The sequence below is a fragment of the Saimiri boliviensis genome, chromosome 2 (assembly GCF_048565385.1).
Source record: "Saimiri boliviensis isolate mSaiBol1 chromosome 2, mSaiBol1.pri, whole genome shotgun sequence".
NCBI classification, from domain to species: Eukaryota; Metazoa; Chordata; class Mammalia; order Primates; family Cebidae; genus Saimiri; species Saimiri boliviensis.
Window position 1 is genome coordinate 42,028,966 of NC_133450.1, and position 14,548 is coordinate 42,043,513.

The window sequence follows — 14,548 nt, forward strand, 5'->3', positions numbered from 1 at the left end:
AATGAGATTCTGGACACAAAGAACATGGAAATGTAGTCTTTCTTAATTTCCCCTCCTTTAACATCCCAAATAAATAGCTTTGAGAATGTTTTTCTTCCTTTAGTATTACAACTACAGAAAATTATTTTAAAATAACGGTGGTGCATGGTGGCTGACGCCTATAATACCAGCACTTTGGGAGGCCAAGACAAGCAGATCACAAGGTCAAGAGATCGAGATCATCCTGGCCAACATGGTGAAACCATGTCTCTACAAAAAAATACAAAAATTTGCTGGGTGTGGTGGTACACACCTGCAGTCCTAGCTACTCAAGAAGCTAAGGTAGGAGAATCGCTTGAACCCAGGAGGCAGAGGTTACAGTGAGCTGAGATCACGCTACTGAATGAGACTCTCTCAAAACAAACAAACAAAAAAACCCAAAACATGCCTATACATAAACCAGTATTTTAGTCTGCAAAGGCTAGATTTTCACAAAAAAAAAAAAAAAAAAAAAAAAAAAAGTAAAGGAACGGCCTCAGTAACTATTCTACCACTACTATTTATTCACTGGTGGCAAACAGCCTTCGTTAGATTATCCCAAAGAAGGCTTGAGTAATTCTAAACAATTTTGAAAACAGCGTAACAAATAAAATATTATGAATACAGGGATAGCTTCTACTTAATTAAGCCCTTACTTTGTGCCAAGAGCTGTTCTGAGTGTTTCACATGAGTTGATGTATCATTTCATTCTCATAAATCCTATAAGGTAATTATTCTTATCCCAATAGAGCAACTTGTGTAAGATCACACAGCTGTACTAGTAATCCCAGCTGTGTGATCTTAAACAAGATCACCTTTTTCTTAAGATAAGATGAAAACCCTAACCCATAGAAGAAATACTCAGCTTCTCAAAAGTCATGACAAGAACAGTTTTCTACACTTGGTAGAAAACTATAGAATATAAATTCAAATGACGTGCAACCAAACTCATTGATCATTAATTACAATGGTAGCACTATCAAGAGTCCTGTGTATAATAAGATGATGATAATTTACAAGAAGACAATCAAATACACTACAGTAGAACAATATCTGACTCATGTAATCAGGGAACTCCATTCACATGGCTAATAATGAATAGTCCAAGTAGGGCAAACTGACATTCTTCCAGAAGACTAATATATAAACAATAGAAGAGAGAGGGAGTTTCTTTACATTTTTTAAAATTACAAATTGTATGGATGCAGGTATGGGGATGCTAGCTATCCTCTTTCATACCATACAGACAGCCTGTCAGTGGCAGAATAAGGCCAGCATGCAAAGAGCAAAGGAATACAAGCCAAGTAATATTCAAGACAAAAATCAGGGATTATACTCTGAGATAATTTTTTTTTTTTTTTTTTTTTTTTGAGTGCAGTGGCATGATCTCAGCTCACTGCAACCTCCGCCTCCCAGGTTCAAGCAATTCTCCTGTCTCAGCCTCCTGAGTAGCTGGGATTACAGGCACGTACCACCATGTCCAGCTAATTTTTATATTTTTAATAGAGACAGGGTTTTACCATGTTAGGTCCTGACCTCGTGATCCGCCACCTTGGCCTCCCACGGTGCTGGGATTATAGGCGTGAGCACCCAGACACTCTGAGATCATTTGAGACTCTAGATTTGTCTTTTAAACTAAAGCTAGATTGTGTTAGCCAATAACTGCATTTTCCCCTCTTAAACTAGCTTGAGTTATATTTTGTTACTTGCAATAAAAAGAATCCTAATGTACTTCTCAAATTGCCAGTGCTTCAAATTTAAAACTTTAATGATAATGAAGTTCAAGAAAATTATACTCTAACATACAACTAGGTCAAACTTTCTGTAGGAAAAACAGGCAATTGTATTGAAAGCTTTAAATCAGGCGTCCCCAGACTTTTTACACAGGTGGCCAGTTCACTGTCCCTCAGACCGTTGGAGGGCCGCCACATACTGTGCTCCTCTCACTGACCACCAATGAAAGAGGTGCCCCTTCCTGAACTGCGGCAGGGGGCCGGATAAATGGCTCCAGGGGGCCGCATGCGGCCCACGGGCCGTAGTTTGGGGACGCCTGCTTTAAATGGTCACTTTTTTTGACCCTGTAATTCTACTTTAAAATTATTATTAAGAAAGAACCATGGGGGTGGGAGGCTGAGGTGGGAGAATCGCTTGAACCCAGGAGGTGGAGTTTGCAATGAGCAGAGACTGTAACACTGCATTCCAGCCTGGGCAACAGAGACTCCGTCTCAAAGCAACAGCAAAAAGAACCATGGGCCAGGTAGTGTGGCTCACACCTGTAATCCCAGCACTTTGGGAGGCCAAAGCAGGAGAATCACTTCAGCCCAAGAGTCTGAGACCAGCCTGGGCAACATACAAAACCCCAATCTCTATTTATAAAAAAGTAATTGAAAAAAGAACCATAAATAAAGGCTATTAATCATAGCACTATTTATAATAGAAAAACATTAGATTCAATCTAAGTGTTCCAAATAGGGGAATGACGGGACCTTTAATGCAATACCATTCAGCCTTTAAAAATATTGTAAAATATATAATGCCAATCTAATAATACTTAAATGTTTACTACAATGTGGTAAACATTTCTAGTTAACCCTTACAACAATCCAATGTAAATAATTTCCTTCATCCTATTATTTATTTCCTCAAAGAATTGCAAAAATCTGAGAAAAACAGTGTAATAAAATAGTCTTACAAATTTTCTGATGAACGTGTTCATCATATCCTTTTTGGATAACAGGTTTAATAAAAAGGTAATAATGGTAAAATAGACTATGTCCAAAATCTAGAGAGTATTAAGAGCCATATACTATGTTAAGTACGCAACACTAATATTATCTAATGTAACCATCACCACAATCCTACAAAATTCTAAGACTCCATCCCCCACTATTCAGATGGGGAAAAAAATGTAAATTTTTAAAAAGTAGGTTAAAAACAGTACTCATTCCCTAATTCTACATTTATTAACATACATATGTAACACAGAAATGAGAAAGAAATAGTAGACAGTGATCTCTAGGTAGTGAAATAGCAGGTGAGTTTTATTTCTTTGTGCACCTGTGTAGTTTTTAAATTTTTTCCTTGAAAATGTTTAAATATCATTAAACATTAAAATAGTTAAGCCAAATCAAATGACTGTAAACACACTCAGGGAACTCCTATTTAAATGTCATTCTATCATAAAGCAAAGAGAATAATCAAGCTCCAACCTTACTGTAAAAGTAATAGAATTTAAATATCTGTATCAAAAAATGTCAAAGAAGATTCTATAACTTTTTTCTTACCAATCAATGAATCTCAGAGAGAGAGAGAGAGACAACTAAAGAATTAAAAAATTCTTTTTAATTTTTTAAACTAAGGGAGAGAATGAAAGGATAATACAGGTGAAGTGAAACACAAAGAAAATTTAAGGGGAAACAAGAAAAGGCTGAGATATAGGAGTGAAATGGTTAAAAGAAATAGGTACGTCAGCCTGGGCAAGACGACACAAAAGTTATGAGAAACTCGGAGCTGGTCTGATATAAAGATCCTGCAGTATGTTCTACCCTGGACATAGAGTTCAGCTCATGATTTGCATGGAGATAACATAATCAAAGCAGAAGGACACATCATTTCAGCAGTTGTTTCCGACACTTTTCCTTATTTCCAAACTTCAGATACCTATTAAATGGGTCTGAAAATACGTATCTCATGTTTTCAAGCAGTACTATGTAGTCTTCATGGCATTCAAAACAGTTTAAGTTATGATATATACTTAAGAAACTTTTTAATAGACTCCAGGGATTTCTAAGCTTACTACCATCTAGGGCCATCTTTACCAATGGTAATTTACATTGTTAGTAATGAATTTGATCTCTAGCTAAAGATCATCAATTATGCTTCCAATTATAACTTCAACACTAAACAAATTTTAAGACTTGGAAGCTCAAAATTAGGAGGAATCCTAATTTTGTGTTAGATATCAAATGATTCATTTCCAATACTTAAAGCATTCACATATTCTTCAAAAAGATATTCTCAAAATTGCATGTTATTTATTTCAAGAAGAAGGGGGAAAATCAGTGATCTATACACTGAATATTAATAATGGTCCTTAGATGTAAGAATGATTGTTAAACGAAAATGTTTAAAGGCTGTATAAGCTTCAAAATAATGCTGATGATGTTAGCCTCTATTCAGTATTTCTTATAATAGTTTTATATGCCAAATTTCTCATATTTATATTAAGCCTAAGCCTTGGTATCCTATAGTAAACTAATATTCACAATTAAATGCCCTCTAAAAGTAAATGAAACCACTAAGAAGTCATCAAAATTAAACTATATATCAAGAACCATAATATTTAGCCTTTGCATTCCTAACTATGAACTAAGAACTTTACATAGCGTACAGCAGAAAAATTTAGAAACAGAATTGTGTAACACAAGGAAACTAAATATCAAAGATGACAATATCAAACACTTTTATATATATATTTGCTAGACACTGTTCTAAGTGCTTTACACATATTTATGAGGCAGTTATAAGACAAGAAAACTAAAACACAGAGAAGTTAGGTCACACTAGATAGTAACATAATTGAGATTCAAATCTAGGCAGTCTACTAACTTTAGTGTTTTTAACCATGAGAAATACTACCTCTATAACAACTATATAAGGTACTAGTATGTAATTAAAATACTACTCGAAAACATGTAGAGGTAGGAAATGCTCATAGTAAGTGAAAAAGCAGGATATTAAAGTATGCCAAGCAGCATAATTTTAGCTAAAGAAAACAGACGCATGTGCACATATGAAAATATATGGAAGAAATACATTAAAATATTAACACTGGTTACCTCTAAATGGTAGAATTATGAGCACATTTTTTCTGCATGCTTTTTGTATTTTCCTAACTAGTTAAGTATTGTTAAGATTTTGAATAGTTTAAACTTATATTTATATATTCAGGGACATTCATCGTGCCTTGTTGATAACAGCAATATATTAGAAACATCCTAAATGTCTCAGTTGGGAATAAATAACTGTACATCCATGCTAAAGAGTATGTTGTAAAGAGAATGAAGTACCTCTTGTACCAGCAAAGAAAGATAACCAAGATATAATGTTAAAGAAAAAAAGATAAAATTAAGTAATGTAAATAAAACACTCAGAATCAGGCAGAATATGTACTTAATTTGCAAATACAGAGAAAAGGGTCTATGACAGACACTAAATTAGAGTGATTTCTTGAACAAGCTGGTAGTGGTGAAGGGGATGGAGTTTCTTCTCTATACTTACCTATAGTTTAACAGTTTTTTTTTTTTTGAGACGGAGTTTCCCTCTTGTTACCCAGGCTGGAGTGCAATGGCGCGATCTCGGCTCACCGCAACCTCCGCCTCCCGGGTTCAGGCAATTCTCCTGCCTCAGCCTCCTGAGTAGCTGGGACTACAGGCACGCGCCACCGTGCCCAGCTGATTTTTTGTATTTTTAGTAGAGACGGGGTTTCACCATGTTGACCAGGTTGGTCTCGATCTCTTGACCTCGTGATCCACCTGCCTCGGCCTCCCAAAGTGCTGGGATTACAGGCTTGAGCCACCGCGCCCGGCCCTAGTTTAACAGTTTTTATAGTGAGAACAGATATATGTATTATTTGCACTTTTTTTCAAAAAAATATTTCTTAGTAAGGCAATCTTAAACTCATTGTTATAGACATTACAAACACAGATCACATGCTCTTAGAAGGGCTGGAGTGCAGTCAGTCCATAAGAAACCTAAAGGACAGATCTGAAGTGTATCTAAAGTACCTGAGAAATTCTGCAGCATCTTTATTTTACCACAATACCTTTATGGAATACCTTCTGTAAGGTTGTAAATAGGCCACAATAGTTTAATTTATAGTCTGTAACACTAAAATTATATTTAAATTTGTCTGTCCCATGGCTCACTCTTCCACTAGATTATTAATTTTTTGAAGGCTGTTTCTATCTTAGTCATTGTTATAGCCCTAGCACCAAGTACCTGCACAACAGCTATCATTTATATTGTGTTTATGTGTGATACACTGTTAAGTGACACTCACTCTCTCTCCCCCCACTCCTTTCTCGCTCTCTCTTTATCTTTACAACACAGAAAACCAAGGCACAGAAAAGTTAAGTATTTTACCCCATGGTACGCAGTGGAATTTCTGGCATTCAGGTTCCAGAAAGTGTTCTCTTAACCACTATGATACTCACACACACACAAACACACACACACACACAATAAATGTTTGCTAAAGATGAAACAAGGAAAAAAATACTTTCCACACATTTACCTAGCTGATTTTCTACAGCCATACACAGATGTCTCTCTTAGTAAACTTTTTGTACTCAGTGTGCCGAATATATAGAATTAAAAGGCACTAACTTTTTACATACCTTGAAATATAGGACACTGAGTTACTTTCAAGGTAGAGTCATTGGTTACATAGCTGTGTTTATTAACAAAATATGTTTTCAAGCCTGCTTCTAACAGATACTGTAAATATAAAAAAAGGTACTAAAAATTAAAATTCAAGATTCAAGAAGTTCTTTTTTTTTTTTTTTGAGATGGAGTTTCACTCTTGTAGCCCAGGCTGGAGTGCAATGGCGTGATCTTGTTCAATGCAATCTCCGTCTCCCGGGTTCAAGTCATTCTCCTGCCTCAGCCTCCTGAGTAGCTGGGATTACAGATGCCTGCCACCACGCCCAGCTAATCTTTGAATTTTTAGTAGAGATGGGTTTCTCTATGTTGGCCAGGTTGGTCTCAAATGCTCTGATCTCAGGTGATCTGCCCACCTTGGCCTCCCAAAGTGCTGGAATTACAGGCATGAGCTACCACGCCTGAAAGTTCTAGTGTAGAATAAGAAATTCCCAAGTTTAAGAAAAATCCCTATGAAAAGTAGGACACAAAAGTAGAGTGGACAATGATAACTTCTAAAGAAACCTTTTAAAAACTTACAATGTTTTTCTGCATTCTCTTTGTTCAATTATTCATTGTTTCATTTGTTAATTCAAATACTTATTAAGAGCTTACTGTGTACAGCATGTACCAGTATTCATACCACAAATTTCTGTTTTTACTGTTTTGAAACAGAGTCTTGCTCTTTTGCCCAGGCTGGAGTGCAATGGTGTGATCTTGGTTCACTGCAACCTATGCCTCCCGGGTTCAAGCAATTCTCCTGCCTCAGTCTCCCAAGTAGCTAGGATTACAGGCACCTGCCACCCATGCCCTGGCTAATTTTTTTTTGTATTTCTAGTAGAGATGGGGGTTCCACCATGTTGGCCAGGCTGGTCTCAAACTCCTGATCTTAGTTGATCCACCATGCCCAGCCCACCGATTTCAAATTCAGTCTATTTGAGATTTTGTCCATTGAAACATATCTAGTTTTATAATGCAAAGGGGGATAGTAGGAATTATTTTAAAGAAATTGGCTTAGCATCTGAATTTACAAGACTCATAAGAACAGAAACATATCCAAACCTTCAAAGACTTCAACTTTCCCCTTTAAACCTTATGCTTACTTTTAACCACAGTATTTTTCAGTTGGAAAAATAAATCCTCCCAAACTACTTGGGGGAAAAAAAAAAGGAGGGTGGGGGGAAACACAAGGGACTTGTCCTTAAGGAGTGAAAATTGCAATATTAAATACTAGACACTTTCAAATTAATTTGCCTAAATATATAATGACTTTTCAATCAAGTAAAGAACTACAGTAAGCTATGTTCCATCACTACATTTTCCCATTTGCAAGACAATAAATTTTCAAAATCATACATTGAAATAATCTTCATGGCTAAAACTGTAACCAAGTGAAATTTTAAAATAAAGAAACACTCATAACTGACAATTGAGATCACCAGAACAGCTGAAAGCTAACATCTTGCAAACAGTTTTTAATAAAAATACATTATTTCCATTATTGTTTTGAATCTGAGAACAAATTTCCTAATTAATTGGCTTTATCAACAATCGAACAGGTGTACACTATTTTACCCAAAAAGTATTTCTGTGAAAAAGTACTGGCAGACCAAATCTAAGTAACTAGAAAAACTTAATTCCCATTTTAGAGGTACTTAATCTCCTTTCTGTTAAAGCTTCCACTGGCAAACTAAAGTTAGCTTTCAGTTGGTTAATTATCCACAAACAAGCCATTAAAGACAATCACCTCAACATATTAGATGGCTATTACAGAGAGAAAGAGAAAGAGAAGTGTTTAGAAGGATGTGGAGAAATAGGAACCCTTGTGCACTGTTGGTGGGAATGCAAACTGGTACAACTACTGTAGAAAACAATATGGTGGTTCCTTGAAAATTAAAAAGGGTTACCATATGATCCAGCATTCCTCTTCTGGATATATATCCAGAAGAAGTGAAAGCTTCAAAGAGATTTGCAGACCCATGTTCATAGCAGCACAATAACCAAGATGTGAAATCAACCCAAGTGTGTCCACCGATAGAGGAATGGAGAAAAATATGGTATATACATATAATGGAATATTGCTCAGACTCAGACTCAAAAAGGAAGGAAATTCTGACAAATGTTACAACACGGATGAACCCTGAGGACATTACACTAAGTCAGGCGTCCCCAAACTTTTTACACAGGGGGCCAGTTCACTGTCCTTCAGACTGTTGGAGGGCCGCCACATACTGTGCTCCTCTCACTGACCACCAATGAAAGAGGTGCCCCTTCCTGAAGTGCAGCGGGGCGGGGGTGAGCTGTGGGGGGCAGATAAACGACCTCAGTGGGGCGCATGCAGTTTGGGGGACGCCTGCTCTAAGTGAAATAAGCCCGTCACAAAAATATTAAAACCCTATGATTCTATTTATATGAGGTATGTAGATTAGCTAAATTTGCAGAAACAAAGTAGAATGCTGGTTGCCAGAGGCTGAGGAGAGGGGGAAATTGGCAGTTGTTTAATGGGTATGGTTTCAGCTTTGCAAGATGAAAAAGTTCTGGAGGTTAGTCGTACAATGCAAATATACTTAACACTACTGAATGGTACATTTAAAAATGGTTAAGATGGTAAATTTTATGTTAATGTTTTAAAACTACAATTTAAAAAAAAAAAAAAAGCTATTAAAAAAAGCCGTGAGGTAATCACAATTTTTGTTTTTATGAAATAAGAATGTTTAATTTTGTTTTATAAATTCAGGTTTTAGATACTAGGTTTCTCTAAGGGGATCATGTCTGGCAAGTAGATACAGGTTTATAAATTTCTACTGCAGAAAGCATAAACATGAATACTCAATGCATATACAAAATAGTTAATTCTTGATGTGTCAAGAGACCAAGAGATATAATTATTTTTAAAATTCCAAAGCCTATGGTTCATTTAAACATTCTCACCATATTTTTACCAAAAATACTGAGCAACAAGAAGGTTGGCTTGTCTTACTTTCAAATTCTCTTCCTAACCTTTCAGAGTTAAGCAGAAAACACCACATACACACACTGGGTAAAATCCACCCACTGGATAACTAGTCACAAAGTTTAAAGAATGAATTCTTGATTGGAAACTCATCCAGCCACACATTTAAATTTAGATTATTTTCTCCTGGTTAGGAAACGAACTTATGTTAGATAAAGGGATACTGTACTGCAAGTATCTAAATTTTAAAAAATTATATTAAGAGAAGGCATCTATGAACACACAGTAATTTAACCCAATCTTTAACATCTATGCACAACAATTTTTAATTTCACCACCAAACATCATAAACTATTTTGAGTTCTTCAGGAAAAATACAATCAGTCCAAAGACTAATCCCCCTCAGCTTTCTATACACCACTCTTGACATACAATAGAATGCAGCGACAAACTCTAAACCCTGAGCCCAGACACAATTAGAGCCCTAGACAACGCGTTAAAAGGAAAGACAATGTGTTAAAAGGAAAGACAATGGAAGTTAACAGGTAGAAAGGCTAATATTCTCCAAACTGCACAAGGTGCTCTGCAGTGGACCATAGGAATGAACTCCAATACGTTCTAGGTCTAAAATAACTTGATAGCTCAGTAAATATGTAAGTGTGGAAGAGCGCACTAATATAGACTTCCTACAAATTGAACCACAAAACTCAGACCAGTAAGACAACCTTGAGGCCTTGCCTTCGGATGGAACCTAACTCTGGAGAAACTCAAAGGCAGTTTTTCTATCATATAGGGGCTTTACTGAGAATATTTTATCAACTCATTATCTTACAAAGGTTAATTTTTATAAAATAGTCCAAACTTTGGCATCAAGACAAAAAATGTTTTAAGTGCAGTGTCTTGCACTTAATCTTGCTTAAATGAACAGTAAGACTAGAATACTGTGTATGTTTGACTCTTAGAGTCCAGAGTAAATTCAAAGTATTCTATTTGGGGAGAAAACGCAGGGGTAAGGAATTCTGAAACAGGAGGCCTAGAATACAGAGTAGATCAGATGCTCAAGAAAAATAACTGATGCTAGATGCCAACATAACCCAAGGATGTACTCTTTTGCCCATTTTAGCAGGGAAAAGGTCCTTTAAAGCTCTGGAACCAATGTTAGTCTTTTCAATTTCAGAAGATAGAAAAGATGCATGAAGACACAGAAAAGAAACTAAAGGAAATAGCTGGAAGGACTAGCAAAAAAGAGTTCTAAGAGTTGTGGAAGTTTAAACCACAATTTTAACAGGTAACAATCTTATTTTCAAGTACACAGTGTCACCAAGACTCCTATTCCAGGCAACTAACCGCTTTATATGCATTATCTCATTTAATCTTTACAGTAACTGCTCAGATGGCTGCTATTCCTATCATTTCAAAAGGAGGAAAACAGCTCAGAGGCATTCAGTAACTTGCTCAAGCTCACTAGTTTAGGGCTGGGACCCTTAACTTAGGTATCTGACTCCAGATCCTATGTTCTTAACCATTATATGCTGCTTCCTCAAACAGAAGGAAAATCAAAATAGAATTTTAAGGAGAAAAGTTTGCTAATGAAAGAGCCTCTTGACTTTTAATGGCCAAAATTAAAGAAGGAAATTAAGGAATATCTATTCTCAGAAATTTTACTTTAATGATTCAGTAACTACTTGTTTCAGAAAACTTGGAAGGGGTCTGGCCTGAAGCCTGAAACAGAATCATTACTTTCTTGACATTCCTTTACAAATCTAAAAATCAAAATACACGTGCTATTAAAGTCCAGCCCCTATAACAAGGAACTCACATGAAACGTCCTATGTTAAATCTGTAATATTATAACCATACCCATTTTCTATTCTGATTTCTTCAAGTTCTCCAGGTTTTGAGTTTTCTAGACCTTCTCTTAAAAAGACAAATTTGTTTCCCAAACTCCAACATTGGGAGCTCATTTCAAATGAAAAACAACAACAACAATAACAACAACAACAAAAACCTGCATGAAGAAAATCCCCACCCCTTCAACCTGTTATCTTTCAAAAAACTGTAAATTAGTTAGAAAAGATCAACTATTATAAACAGCATCTAAAAATGCCGAGTAACCACCACTTATTAAGTGTTTAACTTAATTTCTCAGTTAAATCAAGAACTTCTATATTAAGAAATGTGAGTCCATCCAATCCAAGGTTCTAACTTTTCAAATGAGAACATTTTGGAAGTAACAGATGGGCTGAAGAAAATCTAAGAACTCATTTAGAATTGGGGCTGATGAACAGTAGCTAATTTATTTATTCACTCATTTCAAAGCTGCTTCTGATATTCTGAACTGATGAATGGCAAAGAAATGAGTTCGATACTGTTTATAAAAAGGAAGTGATTGGTGCACAATTTAATGCATTGTATTAAGTATGGTTCAATATATAATAAGGACAGAAAACTGGCACTATAGAGAGATAATCTGCCTTAGGTTTACAATATAGCAGCTTCATCATTTCATCAAAAGCACTGTAATCACCTCCGCAAAATAAACTGCAATCAATTCCTGGTAACTCTTGAAATTAATCTAGACCTGTTTGCTCACTTTTTGAATTTTATAAGTGCCTTCTCTGGGGTATGCAAACTGAAACTTTAACATTCTACTGAAGAGGGACCAGGAGAAGGGATCTACAAAACAGCAAGAATATAAACAAGTTTATCTTCTGCTGATACTGATTAGGGAAATTAATCTCTCTCCCAGAAGAGTGGAAGGATTTACCAGCAAAGCCAGTCTACTAACCAAAACTCTTACTCGAAATCTTCAATTCCTTAAAATGATTTCCTTAAAAGTTTAAATACCAAAGTGGACAAAATTGTGTGTGTGTGTGTGTGTGTGTGCGCGCGCTATGAGGGATGGGGAAGTTCGCTCTTAATACCACTGGTCCAAATCACAATTTTTAAATCTCTAATGTACCCCTTAGACTCCAAGGTGATTTTTAAAACTCGGATTCAGTTCTAACCGAGTGATTATTTACTTTAGATATATGTTGAAGGTTTTCCTTTAAAATACTTCAATTCCAGAAAAAAATGAGACAGAATTCCAAAATTTTTGCATCATTTTAGAGCCGCATTTCATTAACTCATCATATGCTTTTTCTTCAATATCACTAAAACTGCCTACATTTAATCAGTCCCTACATTTTCACTATTTCAAGAATGAATGAGGCGTATATTCATTTATAATACCTCCGTTGTCGTGACAGGTGATATGAACACAAGTATCCATTTCTGAAGTTCTCTTTAAAATGTTGCTATTTCCCTAAGTTCCCGTTACTTTGACTCTCGGTCTAGGCAAGTTTTTCAAGGCGATTAAAACAAAACGAAACAAAACCTGCACGTGCAAACTAAAAAGTTCGCATCTTAAGGCCATCGCGGCAAATCCCTTCATGCACAAAGGCAAAGACACCCGCGACGGCTGGACGAGCCCAGGACAAGATCGCACCCGACCACGCGAGCCCTTCGGTCCGGAGCTCCGGGCCGGGAGCCCACGGGGAAGCCAGGACCAGAGTGCAGGGTCCGCCCCAGGGCCGAGTTTTCAATGGAGCCGGAGAGGATGGGGGCGGGAAGGAGCGGAAGCTCCGGGTGCAAACCGCGGCGACCGAGCTGCAGCTCGTTTCTCTTCTCGGGGTTTTCGGGCTGGGTAAAGTCCCCTCCGGATGGGGCCACGGAGCAGGCTGGGTTTTCGAGGCGGGTAGGTGGGCGGCGCGAGGCCCCCGCGGCCGGCGGGGAGGGCGAGCGGGGCTCAGACCCCGGCCCCTGAAAGCACTTTCGAGGCGCCTCCCACCCCCCACGACAAGATGGCGACGTGGGCAGCGGGGGAGCCCGGCCGGCGAGGTTGGGGGAGAGAGAGGGGCGAGGAGAAGCAGCAGAAACAAAAAGGCGGCCCCCCCACCCCGCGAACGCCGAGGCCGGCCCGGGCGCCCAGGGCGGGCCGGCGGGCGGCCGAGGGAATGGGCTTACTTTTTCTTGTCGTTCGCGCCGCTGGCGCCCTCCATGGTGGCTCGGTCCCCGCGTGCCTTCGCGGCGGGCAGCCCCCTGGCTCGCTCCGGCCTAAGCGCTGGCTCCCTCCACACGCGGAGAGAGGAGGAAAGGCAAGTCCAGAGGTGAGGTGCGAGGCGGGAAACCGCTCGGGAGACCAGAAGGAAGAGAAGGGGGCGGCAATCGCCGGGGTCCGGGCCCGGCTCCGAGCCTTCCCTCAGGCGGCTTGTCAGGGCCCAGCCCGACGCGGAGGCCGAAGCGACGGCGAGGGCGATCCTCGCGTCCCCTCAGACGAGGCGGCTCTGTGCACTGAGGAGCCGGAGCGGCGGCAGGGGGCGGGCAAGGGCGGAGGCGCGCTCGGCGCGCGGGGAGGGGAGAGTCGGCGGGAGCGCGCTCCGGCGCCCGGGGAGAGGAGAGCGGGCGGGAGCGCGCCCGCCGCCTGCCCGGGCCGGCGCGCGCTCCTGCAGGCCCGCCTCACCTGAGGTGGAGGCGGGTTCTCCGAAAGCCAATGGCGAGCGACGCAGGCGGCCGGTCCCCACCCCAGCCCACGTCGCTCTCAGCCAATCAGGAGGCGGTCAGCTGAGGCCCAGCTGGGACGCGCTGCCCCGCTCACGTGCTCGTCTGTGTTTAGCTGCGGAGGAAAGAGAAAAGAGCTGGGGGCGCGGCTCGGCCCTGGTCTGGGGACTCGGCGCTTTCCCCTAAGGAAGGCGGTGGCCGGCTTTGGGAGGCGCTGCTGAGAAGATCCCAAACCTGCATCATATTTTCCTACTCTTGGTGCAGTAATGTAAGGCTCCCGCTCTCTTCCGCCGCAGTGCTGGGCAGGATTGCCGCCCAACTCGGTTGAATTCCCCGTTCTAAAAAGCAGACTTCGCTTCATGGCAGCAAGCCCTTCCATGGGTCTCGTTGCTCAGATATGTTACAACGGGGTCTTTCCTTGTTAGGTTATTAACCACGGGTCAGTGTCACCCACCGCACTCTGCCATGGAACACAGGAGAACTCTCCTTGTCCACTAAGTTTTTCTGTGGTGGAGTTTAATTCCTGAATAAATGCAATTACAAATAAAAACTAACTTCTCTTGTTGTAAACCTCAGGGGAAATGAAGTTGCAAGGAAATCTTAAAATCTGAAACT

The 14,548-nt window shown here is 39.5% G+C and overlaps 1 protein-coding gene across 3 annotated transcripts in view; it reads right to left on the reverse strand.

Moving 5' to 3' along the window:
• Positions 1-13,483, reverse strand: part of HIF1A (hypoxia inducible factor 1 subunit alpha) — a 57,962-nt gene extending 44,479 nt beyond the window's left edge. Inside the window, exon 1 of one of the 3 annotated variants that reach the window (XM_003924408.4) lies at positions 13,400-13,483. In XM_003924408.4, coding sequence (XP_003924457.1) covers positions 13,400-13,434 — 35 coding nt within the window. In that variant the 5' untranslated portion in view covers positions 13,435-13,483. Of the gene's footprint in view, positions 1-11,251; positions 11,590-13,399 lie in introns of those variants that run through there. The other 2 variants (XM_010335137.3, XM_074393153.1) reach the window with 2 other exon arrangements.
• Between the last annotated feature and the right edge of the window lie 1,065 nt (positions 13,484-14,548).